This window comes from Mytilus trossulus, chromosome 9 (assembly GCF_036588685.1).
Source record: "Mytilus trossulus isolate FHL-02 chromosome 9, PNRI_Mtr1.1.1.hap1, whole genome shotgun sequence".
NCBI classification, from domain to species: domain Eukaryota; kingdom Metazoa; phylum Mollusca; class Bivalvia; order Mytilida; family Mytilidae; genus Mytilus; species Mytilus trossulus.
In genome coordinates, this window is record NC_086381.1 from 12,374,173 (window position 1) to 12,391,601 (window position 17,429).

The window sequence follows — 17,429 nt, forward strand, 5'->3', positions numbered from 1 at the left end:
AAATATCCTTGTGTTGTATGGTATACATGTAATTCAGTTTTATAATGCCCAACCATGTCTTCCAAAAAAGGTATTGAGTTGAATAAACACATGTTAATTAAGTAGAAATGAATGGCATAAATGGGAAGATTATACGTTGTATATAACAAAGTAAAAAGATTAGACACAGAAGGGGGAAATAGTTGAAGGAAATTACACAGTTATTTTTGACTATTTAAGTAGTATTTTGTAGTGATCCTGTTTATAATATCCCGCTAACTCCTTCCTGTCTAAATAAAACTATTATAATATATTTTTATATAAATTGTTTTAAATACATTTATTTCCTTACTTCATATAAATTTATTTCATCCAGAACAATAAAATTTCTTAAGAGGAAATCTTATTCACCAAATTTTAATTAAGTCATGAATTTTATTAGAGTGACACACCCTTAACAAAGTTATGGACCCTTCATGCTAATTAAAGTTTTGATTTCTCATCGATTAAGTGCTCTTTATAATGTTTGAAGTATGAAAGATCGATATAATCCATGCATATTTTTCCATTTTGGAAAAATAACACATCTCAAACAGACATGTTATGGTTTTATTTTGGACTGTCCGACACTGGTTATTAGATGTGTCTGAAAAAATATCTCCATTGTAACTTCCTATTCTAGAATGTTAAATTACTGTAGCAGTAAAAAAGATGTGACTTTGATCTTTTTTGAAAGATTTAGATAAAATAAATATTTAGAATAAGAAAGGAACGGTTATATAATTAGTTTCTTGTATTAGACTAAAACTATTTTTCCACAAAGTTTGGTTAAATGTTTTGAAGAACTATGTTTAATCATTTCTTATAATTAGTCCATATGTTCTTTCCGTAACCCTATTTAAATTTAGTTTCTAAACCAAGTGCGTAAAGGTTTACAGGTGGTACTTTAGATATCGTAAATTATTTATAGAAAACTAGCGTAGAGACACTCTGGGTAAAATTGAAAGCAAACAAAAATAAGGTTTGATATTATTTATTGTGTTTAAAACTTTTAAGTGTTCAAATATTTAATTTGTAATCCACTTCCTGTTTAACGTAAACTTAACATGAAAGTAAGGTTATTGATTGGAGATTGTACATATTATCTGTGCACCCTCCCAATAAATCAATACCATAAAATGTCAAATACACCTTGTAATCCGGTATCCCATAAATGTCGCCTGAACTTGAAATAGAACTTAAAATTTAGTGCTTTCATAATAATGTCTCATATTAATAATTTGGATACCTCTTCAGAACATTTGTAGCCTCTATTTCTTCAACCCAATTTTAGTTTCTATCTGTAGGGAATTTGTCTTCATTGGAAAGTTAAGTGACATTTAACTTGGTTTACTGCCAAGGTATGACTGCTACCCTATCTAATGCTATCATGCAAGGGAATCCGTTTTGGTATAAAATAGGTCACTAACCTATCAAGTCATGGTCATTTTGAAACATTAGAAATTGTACTCAATCTAGCAATTCTTTAGTTGTCAGTTACTCACCAAAAATTGTTGAAAGCATATGGTTGAGTTGAGTTGTCATGTGTTTGAGTAGCCAGTTGAATATGTTTGGGTTGTCAGTTTCTAACCTTTAGATGGCAACCAGAATAGTTAGAGTTGTCATTTTTTCCAATCTGTTGACTGCTAACATGTGTTTCAGTGGTCAGTTACTAGACACTAGTTTTCTACCAACAAGTTTTTGAGTTGTCAGTTATGAGTTGTCTGTTTCTGACCATAGGTTGGCTACCATCATGAATATGAGTTGTCAGTTACTCACCATAGGTTGGCTACCATCATTAATATGTGTTGTCAGTTACTCACCATAGGTTGGCTACCATCATTAATATGAGTTGTCAGTTACTCACCATAGGTTGGCTACCATCAAGAATATGAGTTGTCAGTTACTCACCATAGGTTGGCTACCATCATGAATACGAGTTGTCAGTTACTCACCATAGGTTGGCTACCATCATTAATATGAGTTGTCAGTTACTCACCATAGGTTGGCTACCATCATGAATATGTGTTGTCAGTTACTCACCATAGGTTGGCTACCATCATTAATATGAGTTGTCAGTTACTCACCATAGGTTGACTACCATCATGAATATGTGTTGTCAGTTACTCACCATAGGTTGGCTACCATCATTAATATGAGTTGTCAGTTACTCACCATAGGTTGACTACCCTCATTAATATGGGTTGTCAGTTACTCACCATAGGTTGACTACCATCATGAATATTAGTTGTCATGCAGTTACTCACCATAGGTTGGCTACCATCATGAATATTAGTTGTCATGCAGTTACTCGCCATAGGTTGGCTACCATCATGAATATGAGTTGTCAGTTACTCACCATAGGTTGGCTACTATTATGAATATGAGTTGTCAGTTACTCACCATAGGTTGGCTACTATTATAAATATTAGTTGACAGTTTCTCACCATAGGTTGGCTAACATCATGAGTTGAAGTTGTAAGTTTCTTCAGCCAAGATTAGCTACGAGCATGTTTGAGTTATCAGTAACTTACCTTCCAGTGATCAGTTGCTCCCCATTGGTTTGCTCTGAGCATGTGGTTAAGTTGTCAGTTACTCACCATGGTATGGAGGTATAAATAGAGCACTATAGTTTCCTCAAATGAAACTGAAAGCCATAAAATTATAGGAATTGTGTTTCCCCAAAAACTGTTTGAAGGATAGGGTGTTGACTGTAAAGTTTGTGGCCATAATAGATGGGACTATCACTTAAACTGAGTAATACAGAAATTTAATTGTTATACATTGTTTTAAAAACACAGCCAACAGACAGACCATCATGAACAAAATAAGTAAAGTATTGTTAAGTTTACTAAAAAGTGTACAGAAGATTTATATACATGGTATCAAAACTACAATTCATTCAGGTTAAATGTTTACATTATGTTACCATTAATTTAGGTAAAGTGTTCCCTTTAAACAGTGATTATTTTACAATTGGTTAATAGACGGATATATCATGCTTGCATGAGAGTTTATTTAGTACAATTTACTACATTAAATTGTTAATGGGTATAGAATGACCTACATCATCACAAATTTCCTGGAATATGACCTGCAAGTTGTTGACAAGAAAGATGATTATTATTTTGGTTAGATATAAAAACCATTATTTTTAATGTACTGATTGTGAAAAATATTCATAAATAATTATAAAAAAACATATTTTTTTTAACAAATTAATAATTTTAAGGCACAGTAATTTTAAGTTGCTCATTTTCAAGAATTTAATATTGTGATACATAAAATAACATCATGAAAAATATATTGATAATATGATGTTTTAAATACCCTTATGAGATTAAGCTGTTAGAACAATCTCATATGATAGAAAAGGGCATACAAATTAAAGTCAGAAAGAAGAAGTCGTGACTATGTATGACCATAAAGGTGATAGTTATTCCACAAATTGTCTTTAATTATGTATCATTAGGAAAGTGTTATTAACTTCTGTGTATTATATTTTATTAAAATAGAAAATAAAGATAATTATGTGATGACCATTGTATATGTAAACTTATATTTAATGTGATGACCATTGTTAGTATAAACTAATTTTTGACTTTGTAATTTTAGGTACGATTAGTACAGAAGAAAGATACTGGCCATGTATATGCCATGAAAATTTTACGAAAAGCTGACATGCTGGAGAAAGATCAGGTATGACTATAGTTCTGGGTCTTTCAATGTATATGAGAGATTTTGATCAAGTTATGGTTATATCATTATTTAATCCCAGATTAAGCTAGAACATGATTTGATCCCTGTATTGCTACTGTCCGAGGGCCTTTAATATAGCCAGTCAAGGTTGTTTATAACCCCCTTCAACATCATCACCCCTGTATATGTGCACTATGTCCAGATTTTCAATAATGATATTTCTGTGATATTTTTTAGGTAAACCCAATAACGTGATATTGATTAACATTTGATTTAGATATTAGGGAGTAAGGGCCTAATCTGCTATCTCTATGATCAGTGTAGATAACTGAAATTAGAAAATTAAGATACAGAAATACAATTTGTTTTTAATGTTTTTCCCTTTATTAAATGAAGACATCTATATAGATAATCATATGCTGATAAACACTGAAGCTTGCCTATTCAAAAGTCTTGATAAATAGATTTGACTGAGGAGGAAAGTGATGATTATATTCTATGAAAAATAGTAATTTAAATTTAATGCTAAATTATGGTTTAGACCCTAATTTCTGTCAGTAAGTATGAAAATATGATAATGGGATTGTGGTGTGGTGTCCTATAGACACATATTCATGTTTCTAACTAACACGAGTCTGCATTCTGCATCCTGAAAATCTGTTCAGGCATATAATTTTAAGTCCAAAATAATGCATCAAGATTATACAAATGTAGTATCAGCTGAGATAATATCATTTTATTGCAAAAGTTTAAAAAGTCTAAATTTGGTGCAATTTCCTTGATCATTTTCTCAAGAAGACATGAATTATAAATAATAGCAATGATATTTTCACCTTCTTCCTGTTTTACAATACTATGAATTATGGGTATGCTTAACACAACCTGTACATTATTGTGTTATATGACACTCCACTTTATATAACAATACAGTTCTAAGCTATGTGTTATCTTTGTCCTACATTTTCATTCTTAATGTGGCCTTTTCTGAGTATACCATCAAGTTTATTACTCAGAAATGTTTTAAGTTACAAGTGTATAAGAAAAAAAGTACTTGGTAGAACAATAAAAATAAAAAATTTAAAACCTGAATAGCACAAGTAATACTATATAGTTAATACAATTGTTTTATAAGTCGAAATATAGATTCTACCACTGCATCAAGTGTAATACGATATTTATCTACTCAAGACAGTTAAATTTTAAAAATTAAATTGTGGAGAGTGAAATAAATATCGTATTACACAAGATTTGGTGATGGAATCTGTTTCTCTTATGATTTTCTAACATTATGCAGGCAAAATTATTCCTTCTTTTCAAATGATCTGCAAAAAGATGTGTTCTTTCTCTGTGACTTCTTCAGGCATGGTCACTTTTTTCCATGCCGTCACAATAGGAAATTATGAGAAAAGCAAGAAAATTAGACGTCATAATCTGATTTTAACCAATGAAGTACTGAGATCAAATGATTAAATTTGTTTTATACAATGGGTGCCGAAAGGGATAAATTGAAGAAGAGTTAGAGAAATATAGATTCTTACATTGATACCAGTGGATTATCGGATTTATCCAATCGAGATAGTTAAATTATCAATTTTAAAGTTCGAGCCGCCTCGGCGAGTACTTTAAAATTTATAATTTAACTATCGAGATTGGATTTATCCAATAATCCACGAGTAACTATGTAAGAATCTGTTTTTCTAATGATTAAAAAGACATTTTCTTTTTTTGTTTACCGAAAATCCCCTTCGAGTGCCTTTCACATTGCACGAAGTTGTCAATTTCATTAATTTTGGTTCATCCAGTCAGCCAAAAAGGTCATGACCCTTAAAATCATCCAATGATCTTCTGAGATCACCAGCAACCACACGTTGATTAATTTTTTTTATACAATGGGTTCGAAAAGGGATAAATTTCCATAGAATTAGAGAAATGTTATTCTGTAATGACCTTGTAGTAGGGATTGTATTGTATTCAACTGTTTGACAAATATTTTTTGTCACACTTTTTATCAGTACTGCATGGTGAACCGAACTTCATACCATCTAGATTTCCTTTGTCCAAAATGATATTTTTGTGCACTTTTTGCTTGTCATTTTGTTTGTCGGATGTCATACACTTTGCAAATGACCCTGAAAAAAAATGCTCCCACAATTTCAATGGGAACATCTGATTTACATGAAAATTGTGTACAAATAATGCATGTTATCACTCCATCAAATTTGCTACATCAAAATAAAGCAAAGAAAAACATATCAAAGATAAAAAGAACAATGGAACAAACATGTCAATACAAAAATATCAAATGTTTAAACATTAACCTTTCAATTTTCTAATATTCCAACTTATTTATTTTTGTAAGTAATTTATTTTTTGTCTCTAATCTGCAATTTGTTTCTTTCAGATTGCTCATGTACGAGCAGAACGTGATATTTTAGTAGAAGCAGATCATACCTGGGTTGTGAAAATGTTTTATTCTTTCCAAGACCAACAAAATTTATACCTCATAATGGAATTTTTACCTGGTGGTGACATGATGACATTGTTAATGAAGAAAGACACTTTAACGGATGAGCAATCACAGTTTTATGTGGCAGAAACAATTGTGGCTATAGATTCCATTCATAAATTAGGCTTTATACATAGGGATATTAAACCAGATAATTTATTGTTAGATGCTAGAGTGAGTATTACATTGTATGTGTAAAACAAACAATTAGGGGTTAGTGATTTTACAATGAAAAACATTTCCAGGAAGGGGAATGCTGCCAGCTACCTTAAAATAATCCATAGAAATGAGGCAAAAGATGCCTAAAGGATATGCATACACATAAGCTGAAAACAAGCTGACAGTGCCATGCCAAAAAATGAAAAAAACCTAAAAGACACAAAACAAATCACAACATAGAAACTAAAGACAAAATTATATGAAGTTGTATTCCAATGATTTGATTGATATTCTGATATGATGCTTTTCAAAAAAGCTTTGAGGGTACAACCGTGGTATAATACAAATACATTGTATGCCTCTTTAAATTCAATGTCATGGTATGTTTTTGCTGTTTTAAATCCTACTCCCACATTGTATGCCTTCTATGAATGAGATCAGGGTAGAGTGGAATAAATGACATCTTTGAAAATCAAATCTTACTGTTACTTAATTAAATAAGCATTGCACAGCATAGCATAGAAAAATGAACAAATGTGAAAGTACGTTAAAAATTGAAACACTAAATAATGTCAATGATTCAAATTGGTTAGCTTGTTAATTAATGTTAATTAATTATTATTCCCCCACTTTTTAAAAAAAGGGGTTGTACTGTTTTACCTCTGACAAATTCATCACTCAACAACTTCCTGTTTAACGAACACTTGTATCATTTTACACCTGACAGCCAAGTTGAAAATTTTTGTCACATTTTTCTCATGAACTATACTAAAAGGATTTCTTAAATTTGGTTTCAAACTTGAAATAAGTTCGCTATTTCATGTGATGCATTTTCAGGTTGCAGTCTTGTAATTGGCTGCTCCATAGGCTTACATGCTAAACAGCTGATCTTTGAAAATAAAAAAATAAAAAATGCTACATAGAAAAAAAAATTCATGTTCATATTATGTATGTACTAATGCGAAATTGTGAGAGTGTTACCACGAAGAATAAAAAGTTACGCAATCCTGAAGTCAAAACATTTTTTTTCTACTTTCTGTTTGCTATTTTTACTAGGCCGCACCACTTCCAGTAAACATGATATCCTTCCACTTTCCTTGATTGATATCCCCAAAAGATGCAAGATTTTTTTTAAAGTCTATATATATGTTTCAATTCTGCATAAACCTATAATCAAACAGAAAAAATTGAATTCAGAAAAAAATTCAGAAAAACATGCACTATTTTGTTTTCCTCCATGTTTTGACATGCACCGGAAATTAGAGTTGTAAAACAAGACTGGTACCTTCAGATTCATCACTCGACAACTTCCTGTTTACAGAACACTTGCATATTTTTACACTAGTAATGTTATCCACTTGCAGCGGGGATATCATCAGTGAGCAATAGCTTACAGTTTCACTTGTATTCATTTGCAATCTGCTGACACAAATACTTGAAGCAATTCACATCCACCCTCCTTATAGGAAACCAAGATTACAAAAAATACTGAAATGAACAATAATAAATAAAATGAGAATGAATCAATGTGTTTGTTTTGTTCAAAGTTAAGTAAAATTCACAATTTAAATTCATGATTTTGTATTTTTCAGGGACATATCAAATTATCTGACTTTGGTTTATGTACAGGCTTGAAAAAGTCCCATAGAACAGAATATTATAAGGATCTCTCAAATGCCAAATCTAGTGATTTCTGTAAGTTTGTATTATATATAGTCCTTACTTGCAGAAAGTCATACATACATATAGATTTTATCTGTTAACCAACAACACATATGTTCACCATAAAAAGACATCAAAATAGGATTTTTAAAAAAAGATGTGGGATATACATCACTGAGACAAGACATTATAATGAGGATTTAAAAAAGTGGTCTTCATAGAATTACTGGTAAAGAGAAATTATTTTTGATAAATGTTTAATAATTTATTTTCCCATTCTTTCAGCTGGGAATCCCATGGATTCTAAGAGGAGGGCCGAAAGCTGGAAAAGGAATAGAAGAGCTCTGGTATGTAATATTCAAATGAAGAGACATTCAGTTTAACTGTTGGTCTGCCAGTAATACTAGCTAATAACTAATTTGATGGTGACAAGTCATAACCTATTTATTAAGGCCACGTTTTTTTAATTTGTTGGTTTACGGATTTTCTCCATGAAAAAGTCGGGTCGGTCGGTCGGTCAGAAAAAAAAGAAAAAAAAAGATCTTTCAAGACAGAAAACTGATATGCAAAATAAAAATATATTTCACCTTTCTAATAATATGTTTGTCATACTATTTTTTCATCGTTCTTAAATTTTAGTTTGATGAAATATTATTGCTCAGCTGTAAACATCGCATGACATTGTCTAATAATTTCCCGTAAAAAAAGGGGGGGTACACTGACAAAGACGAAAATTAAATCGTCATTTCACAAACAAGAAAAACAGATTCACGTCAGTTATTTGACTTAGCTTTTAATCAAAACTTGGTGAAAAATAATAAGCACGAAAACTTATAAAGAAAAAAAAAGAGTAAAAACCTCGTACCAAAAAAAGTTTCAACACACGTGTCAAAAACGGAATAGACTTGTCCACTGAAATATCAGGTTAAATAATCTGTTGTCATGCAGTCCCGTTTTTTATCCAAATGGACAATATTTTTTTATTATCTATAAAACAAGAAAATATCAAATGATTTGTTAAAATTCAGTATTTTAACTTGATGTCTTGAACTTCCACCTGTCCACATTTGGACAAGTCTATTTATATGAGAACATGCATCTTACGGACTGGTGACAAATAAGGAAAACTAACTTATTGTGTAATTGGTTTTAAACACAGGTTTCGTTCCGCAAAATTATTTGCACAAACGACATTTCAAGGTCATTAATAATTGTTTATTTTTAGAAAATTAAACTGAAAGTTTCATTTTTCACAACAGAAAGTGTCATCACTTCTGTTAGTGATTAATGCATTTCATTTCATAAAAAAGGACATTTTTTTTTTTTTCAGGGATAATGCATTTGTTAGGGTCGCGAGAATAAAAAAAAGCCTGAAAATTCGATTTTATTTTTATTTTGGAAATCGGCAAAATCGGGTCGGCGGATCCGTAAACCAACAAATTAAAAAATCCTGGCCTAAGCCAGTTCTTCATTCATACTGACTAAATTAGAAATAGAATTATCAACATTTGTTATATCAGAAATAGAATTATTAACATTTTTATACGACCGCAAATTTTGAAAAAATTTTCGTCGTATATTGCTATCACGTTGGCGTCGTCGTCGTCGTCGTCGTCGTCGTCGTCCGAATACTTTTAGTTTTCGCACTCTAACTTTAGTAAAAGTGAATAGAAATCTATGAAATTTTAACACAAGGTTTATGAACATAAAAGGAAGGCTGGTATTGATTTTGGGAGTTTTGGTCCCAACATTTTAGGAAATAGGGGCCAAAAAGGGCCCAAATAAGCATTTTCTTGGTTTTCGCACTATAACTTTAGTTTAAGTTAATAGAAATCAATGAAATTTTAACACAAGGTTTATGACCACAAAAGGAAGGTTGGTATTGATTTTGGGAGTTTCGGTCCCAACAGTTTAGGAATTAGGGGCCAGAAAGGGACACAAATAAGCATTTTTCTTGGTTTTCGCACAATAACTTTAGTTAAAGTAAATAGAAATCTATGAAATTTAAACACAAGGTTTATGACTATAAAAGGAAGGTTGGTATTGATTTTGGGAGTTTTGGTCCCAACAGTTAAGGAAAAAGGGGCCCAAATGGTCCAAAATTAAACTTTGTTTGATTTCATCAAAATTGAATAATTGGGGTTCTTTAATATGCTGAATCTAACTGTGATTGTAGATTCTTAATTTTTGGTCCCGTTTTCAAATTGGTCTACATTAATGTCCAAAGGGTCCAAAATTAAACTTAGTTTGATTTTAACAAAAATTGAAACCTTGGGGTTCTTTGATATGCTGAATCTAAATATGTACTTAGATTTTTTATTATTGGCCCAGTTTTCAAGTTGGCCCAAATCGAGGTCCAAAATTAAACATTGTTTGATTTCATCAAAAATTGAATAATTGGGGTTCTTTGATATGCCAAATTTTACTGTGTATGTAGTTTCTTAATTTTTGGTCCAGTTTTAAAATTGGTCTAAATTAAAGTGCAAAGGGTCCAAAATTAAACTAAGTTTGATTTTAACAAAAATTAAATTCTTGGGCCTCTTTGATATGCTGAATCTAAACATGTACTTAGATTTTTGATTATGGGCCCAGTTTTCAAGTTGGTTCAAATCAGGATCTAAAATTATTATATTAAGTATTGTGCAATAGCAAGTCTTTTCAATTGCACAGTATTGTGCAATGGCAAGAAATATCTAATTTCACAATATTGTGAAATAGCAAATTTTTTTTTAACTAGGAGTTATCTTTCTTTGTCCAGTATAGTAAGCAAGAAATATCTGCAAGAATTTTTTTTAATTGGAGTTATCTTTCTTTGTCCAGAATCAACTTAAATCTTTGTTATATACAATATACAATGTATATTCACTTTTTACTACCAACTGATAAATTTAAATAATCTTTACCATTCAGTGATAACAAGCAATTTTTTTTACATCTTAATATTTTATGATGTATTTAAATGAGTAGTAATTGTTGCAAACTCCATTAGAATATTTTAATTGAAATTAGTTTTGGAATAAGGGAAAGGGGGATGTGATTAAAAAATTGGGTTCAATTTTTCTCATTTGAAATTTCATAAATAAAAAGAAAATTTCTTCAAACATTTTTTTGAGAGGATTAATATTCAACAGCATAGTGAATTGCTCTAAGAGAAAACAAAAATTTTAAGTTCATTTGAATACATTCATTCTGTGTCAGAAACCTATGCTGTGTCAACTATTTAATCACAATCCAAATTTAGAGCGGAATCCAGCTTGAATGTTGTGTCCATACTTGCCCCAACCGTTCAGGGTTCAACCTCTGCGGTCGTATAAAGCTACGCCCTGCGGAGCATCTGGTTTATAATATAACCTATTTATTAAGCCAGTTCTTCATTAGAAATAGAATTATTAACATTTGTTATATCATAACCTATTTATTAAGCCAGTTCTTCATTAGAAATAGAATTATTAACATTTGTTAAATCATAACCTATTTATTAAGCCAGTTCTTCATTAGAAATAGAATTATTAACATTTGTTATATCATAACCTATTTATTAAGCCAATTTTTCATTCATACTAAAAGTTGCACTTTGTAAAAACAGCTGTTTCAATGACTTTTAATTAACTGGATGTTATTGTTTTCTTTTTTAGGCATACTCCACAGTTGGAACTCCAGATTATATAGCACCAGAAGTATTTATGCAAACCGGTTATAACACAAGCTGTGATTGGTGGTCACTAGGGGTCATTATGTATGAAATGATGATAGGTAAGGACATTGTATGGCTCATGTGGCAGTAAATTATCCTGTGTTAAATTTTATACTTATAACAATTTTATAATGTAAGAAAGGTAGGATATTGAAAACCTAAGTATTTTTAACCATACCTACACATTTTCTAGACCACACATTTAAGAATTTGATACAGTTTAAAAAAAAAAAAAAAGAAGTGATTTTTTTCTTCAAATCTGACTATTATGTACAGAGTTATAGTCCTTGGACTTGGAAAATAATCAGCTTTCCACACTATTTTTTGTCATGCTCTAAGATATTGATTTGTTATATAGTTTACACCATAAAAAAATATTGATTACGGTCACATTTTGTTTCAGTACATTGAATTTTAACTTGTAGGTGACTACACAGCTAATTTTGCATAGGTACTATTTCTATACTTAAAATCTGTAGTTCTGAAAATTTACTTGTAATATTTAGGTACTTGTATTATCCAGTACTTGATTTGTACTCAAAATATTGGTACAAAAATGATACCAACAATGATCACAGTATTCCATGTTTGAACATCATAACTTCATGAGATTTGAAAAAGACAAACGTTCAAAATGCTGAAAATGAAACCATGCAACCAAAAATCTGTAGTACTTAAATTTTAAGTACAAATCAAGTACTGTAAAATACAGGTACTTAAATATTACAATAATTCATAAGTAACACAATAGTACTGAATATTAAAAGTAGATTTCCAGTACTACAGATTTGTGGTACATAAATAGTACATTAATAGTACCTATGCAAAAGTAGCTGTGTAGTATGTATGCCATGCAATACTCTCAAAATGCTTGTTTTTAATTATGCCCCACCTATGATTGTAGAGGGACATTATGTTTTCTGGTCTGCGCCTCCGTTAGTTCGTCTGTTCGTCTGGCTTCAGCTTCAAGTTTTTGGTCAAGGTAGTTTTTGATGAAGCTGAAGTCCAATCAACTTGAAACCTAGTACACCTGTTGCTTAAGATATGATCTTTCTAATTGAAGCCATATAAGACTTTTGACCCCAATTTCAAGGTCCACTGAACATAGAAAATTAAAGTGAGAGTTTCAGGTTAAATTTTTTTTGGTCAAAGTAGTTTTTTATGAAGTTGAAGACCAAACAACTTGAAATTTAGTACAAATATTCCCTATGGTATGATCTTTCTAATTTAAATGCCAAATTAGATTTTTTACCCAATTTTACAGTCCATTGAACATAGAAAATGATAGTGCGAGTGGGGCATCCGTCTTCTTAAGACACATTCTTGTTATATATATATGATGATATCATGTAGTTTTGCTATGCATTTGATAAGATATGGGGAATACATCAGTTAGATCACTACCCATCAAAGCAACAACAAACAATTAGTAAAAATGCCTTAACAATATTACATCTAAAAAAAAGGTAAAAAAATTTAATTGTAGGTTACCCACCATTTTGTTCTGAAAATCCACAAGAAACATACCGGAAGGTTATGAACTGGAGAGAAACATTAATATTCCCTCCAGAAATGCCTATATCTAATGAAGCTAGGGAACTCATTCAAAGGTAAGTCTTAGAATACATATAAGAGCCATGTGCAAAGGAGAAGGTTCATGTCGTATCTAAATTGACCATTAAGCCCTTGCGCTCTTTGTTAATTCAGATAGCATGTTCATCAAAATTACCTTAAGGGGGCTGGCGGGTCTAAATAAAAAAAATTTTTTAATATATATAGGATTTTGCTATATTTTTTTATATATGAAATTTATCTTACACTTAATAGAAAAATAAAATAAAAAAGTGGGGTCACTGTTCATTTATGCTCACAATCTGCTTTCGAAAGAAGCATACATTTTTGTAAAGGTACCTTTTTTTCTGTTGAACTAATTGGAGAAATAGAGGTAATATCGAAATAAAAAAAGAACTAATTATAGAAATAGCTCAAATTTTACAATTGTTAAGTTTAAGTACAGCTTATTTGAAAATAATAAAAAAAAAAAAAAAAAAGGTTACAGATGAAATAAAAAAGATATTTCATTTTTAATGCCCAAAAAATGACATTTTTGCACCAAAGGGAGATAATTTTGAGCTTTTTCAATGATATATACATTTTGAAAGTCATCTGCGGTCAAAACGAAATTTTATTTTTTTGATTGTTTCTGTACCATATGATTAAGTAACAACTAATTAAGTAATAAATAAAAGGAGAAGGTCCGGTAAGGACTGATTTTGGCCTCAAATTTCAGTTTCATCTGACGGAAGATTTTGACCACTTTTTAAACACTTAAGTGTCTATTTCATATGATTCAATTAATGTATGTGAACGATTTTAATTTATTGAGTCATTTAAAACCATCCAATTCAAGCCCAAATATGAAAAATTTACTAAATATGAGAAAAAAAAGTCACTTTTCAGATGGTTTTTGTCAAAAACGAAAGTGGTCGCATCCGTGTTCATCCTCAATCTTTATATATGTTATGTTTTATCATCAAATACAACTTCCATTTCAATATTTTGGATGAACACGAATGTGGCCACTTTACATTTTAACAATTTTGTAAAACTGCTATATTTTGGGGCCAAAAAGGGGTCTTACCGGACCTACTCCTTTGTAAAGAAAAAAAAATGTTTAATTTTTTTCTGAAATTTTTATACCCTCATGCCTCCTTACGGTTGAAAATGTGTCAAAAACGCATTACATCTCTGAAATAAAAGACAAGCAAAAGATACAGAATAGACTTTCAAACTCACAAGAAAAAATAGACAAATCCCTGACTAAAAAAGAAAAGGACCAACAGATAAACAACAGCTCACAAAACACAACATAGACCAAAGACTTAGATGTGAGACATTTTATAATTGTTAACCAATATTGTAAGATGCTTGATATGTATCAGCAAGTTTTTGTTTGGACAAGAATTAACCTATTAATATCTCAAAGTTTGCCATTATAATAAAAGAAGGAAATGTTTGGTATATATGTCAGTGAGACAGAAACCCAGATATGACAAATATCATTAAAGAAATCAGTTTAGAATATAAAATTTTCATATATCAGATATTTTTTGCTTGAGTTAAGCCTTCTCTTAATGCATGGTGGCCATTGTAATTCTTGCTATTTATTTGGAAATTTTATTGTACATATATAGTGATATATATGTTATTTTGGGTACTCATGAAAAGTGTATATATTATGATATATATTTCCAGATTTTGCTGTGATCCAGAACATAGAATAGGTGCTAATAGTATAGATGAAATTAAATCACATGTATTTTTTAAAGGAGTTGATTGGGAACATATCAGGTGTGTATGGTTTTATTTACTTCACATGTTTTTCAAATTAACAAATACAAATAGAACGACACTTTTTACATTTCCTTCACCTTCTCAATAGGTTGAATTGAAAATAACATGGGAAAACTGGTTGAAGTTGAATAGAAAATAACATGGGAAAACTGGTTAAAGTTGAATAGAAAATAACGTGTAAAAACTGGTTGAAGTTGAATAGAAAATAACATGGGAAAACTGGTTGAAGTTGAATTGAAAATAGCATGGGAAAACTGGTTTGAAGTTGAATAGAAAAAAACATGGGAAAACTGGTTGAAGTTGAATAGAAAATGACATGGGAAAACTAGTTGAAGTTGAATTGAAAATGACATGGGAAAACTGGTTGAAGTTGAATTGAAAATGACATGGAAAAACTGGTTGATGTTGAATTGAAAATGACATGGGAAAACTGGTTGAAGTTGAATTGAAAATGACATGGGAAAACTGGTTGAAGTTTTACTCCATCGTAACCTACTATAAAAAAGAAAACTGGACTATTTACTGCCTTGTATTTTGTTTATCATACTCATGAAATCAGCAAATTACTTTTGATCAAAGCTTCCGAAAAACTAAGAAAGCACACACAGACATAAGCTGTGATAGTAAAAATATTGATTTCTTAATTTATTGTAATTAAAAGAAAACAAAAAAACAAACATGATATGTCTGAAAAAAATAAAATTTAAAAGGAAATTGAATTCTCTGACTATCTGCGACTTTGATTTAATGTTAGAGAGAGGCAGATCATACCAAAGAAATACTCAATTCATAAGTTTGAAACAAACTGACAATGCAGTTTCAAAAAAATGAAAAACAAAAGTAAAGCAACAGTATACAAAACGAAACATAAAAAAACTAAAGACTGAATAACATGAACCCTACAAGTACAAAAAACCAGAGTGATTTCAGGTGCTCTGAGAGTTGATTTGCCCCATTTATGGACATTATGTTTTCTGGTCTGTTTGTCCCTTTGTCTGTCTGTCCTGCTTCAAGTTAAAAAAAAATTGTTCACGGTAATTTTTGATGAAGTTGAAGTCTATCAACTTGAAACTTAGTACACATGTTACTTATGATATGATCTTTCTAATTTTAATGCCAAATTAGAGTTTTGACCTAATTTCAAGGTCCACTAAACATAAAATGATAGTGCAATTGGGGCATTCTTGTTCTAAGGACACATTCTTGTACAGACTTTTTATAAAGATTTGATTTCTGATGTTATAGGATGAAGTGTCTCAACGCAATTTGATAAACATATTTGTATATTTTACAGGGAGAGACCAGCAGCCATTCCAGTAGATGTTAAAAGTATAGACGATACATCAAACTTCGACGATTTTCCAGAAATTGATCTCAAGTGGCGTAAGTGAACTATTTGAATATTTTGATTTATAAAGATCTTATACATGTTAGGAAAGAAACATATCAATTATGTCTGACTAACAGTTGTATACTTTCCATATTCATTGAAAATTGAACTAATCTTCAAGATCAATCATTCTGGTTATATCATTTATTCTTATGAATTTAACTGAAATATAGTTCTTACTAACAATACTATTATTTCTGTATGTTTTGATGTTATGTTATTTACATATGCTATGTTGGTAATGTTACATAGTTTACAGGAATTGCTTCACTGAGAAATTTGGGTATTTTGCTGCTAACATTGTTGTGAATAGATTTATTGATTGATTGATAGTTGCTCAATGTGAACCAGAAAACAATGGCTTCTTAGAAGGTTAACATATATGAATGAGATATGTACAATTTTTTTTTTTAACAAGACCAACATACTTTATTTTGAACATGCTATGTCACCAGACCATAGTTTCCAAGAAGACGCATTTCCCCCTTTTCATACATTTAGTTTAGTTTGAGCTGACATGTCTTTGTGTTATGCTGCATGCTTGGCAAAGAAACAGTAAATTATATTTATGAAGTCTTTTCTATGACCAGCCAGACCAGGTCATATTATCAATGATGCAAGAATTTAAATATTTGAAAAAAGTATATTTTAAAAGCGAGTCATTCTGGCCAAGTTGGGATGGAACTCGAGTTCTGACTACAGTTCCATATGAACAGTTCATAATCATGATGAGTAAGGTCTCTAGATTACCGGGCCCCTACTCTGAATATGTTTACATTCAAATTTGATTGGATTGACGTCATAACATCCGGGATATCGAGTCGATCTCTAGGAATCCTGCCACAACCCAGGGCTCCTCGAATGTTAATGGCAGGAAAGCTATATCCAATCATAACAGGTGTTATATATGACCATGTCAATCCCATCTACTCTAGATATCCATCCGA

The 17,429-nt window shown here is 30.7% G+C and overlaps 1 protein-coding gene across 3 annotated transcripts in view; it reads left to right on the forward strand.

Annotated features, from left to right (window-relative positions):
* LOC134685128 (serine/threonine-protein kinase 38-like) overlaps positions 1–17,429 on the forward strand; it is a 63,292-nt gene that overhangs the window by 40,843 nt on the left and 5,020 nt on the right. For all 3 annotated transcript variants that reach the window (XM_063544595.1, XM_063544594.1, XM_063544593.1), the window contains exons 5-12: positions 3,634–3,717; positions 6,119–6,397; positions 7,975–8,077; positions 8,330–8,391; positions 11,680–11,797; positions 13,225–13,348; positions 14,994–15,089; positions 16,387–16,475. In XM_063544595.1, coding sequence (XP_063400665.1) covers positions 3,634–3,717; positions 6,119–6,397; positions 7,975–8,077; positions 8,330–8,391; positions 11,680–11,797; positions 13,225–13,348; positions 14,994–15,089; positions 16,387–16,475 — 955 coding nt within the window. The remainder of the gene's footprint in view (positions 1–3,633; positions 3,718–6,118; positions 6,398–7,974; positions 8,078–8,329; positions 8,392–11,679; positions 11,798–13,224; positions 13,349–14,993; positions 15,090–16,386; positions 16,476–17,429) is intronic.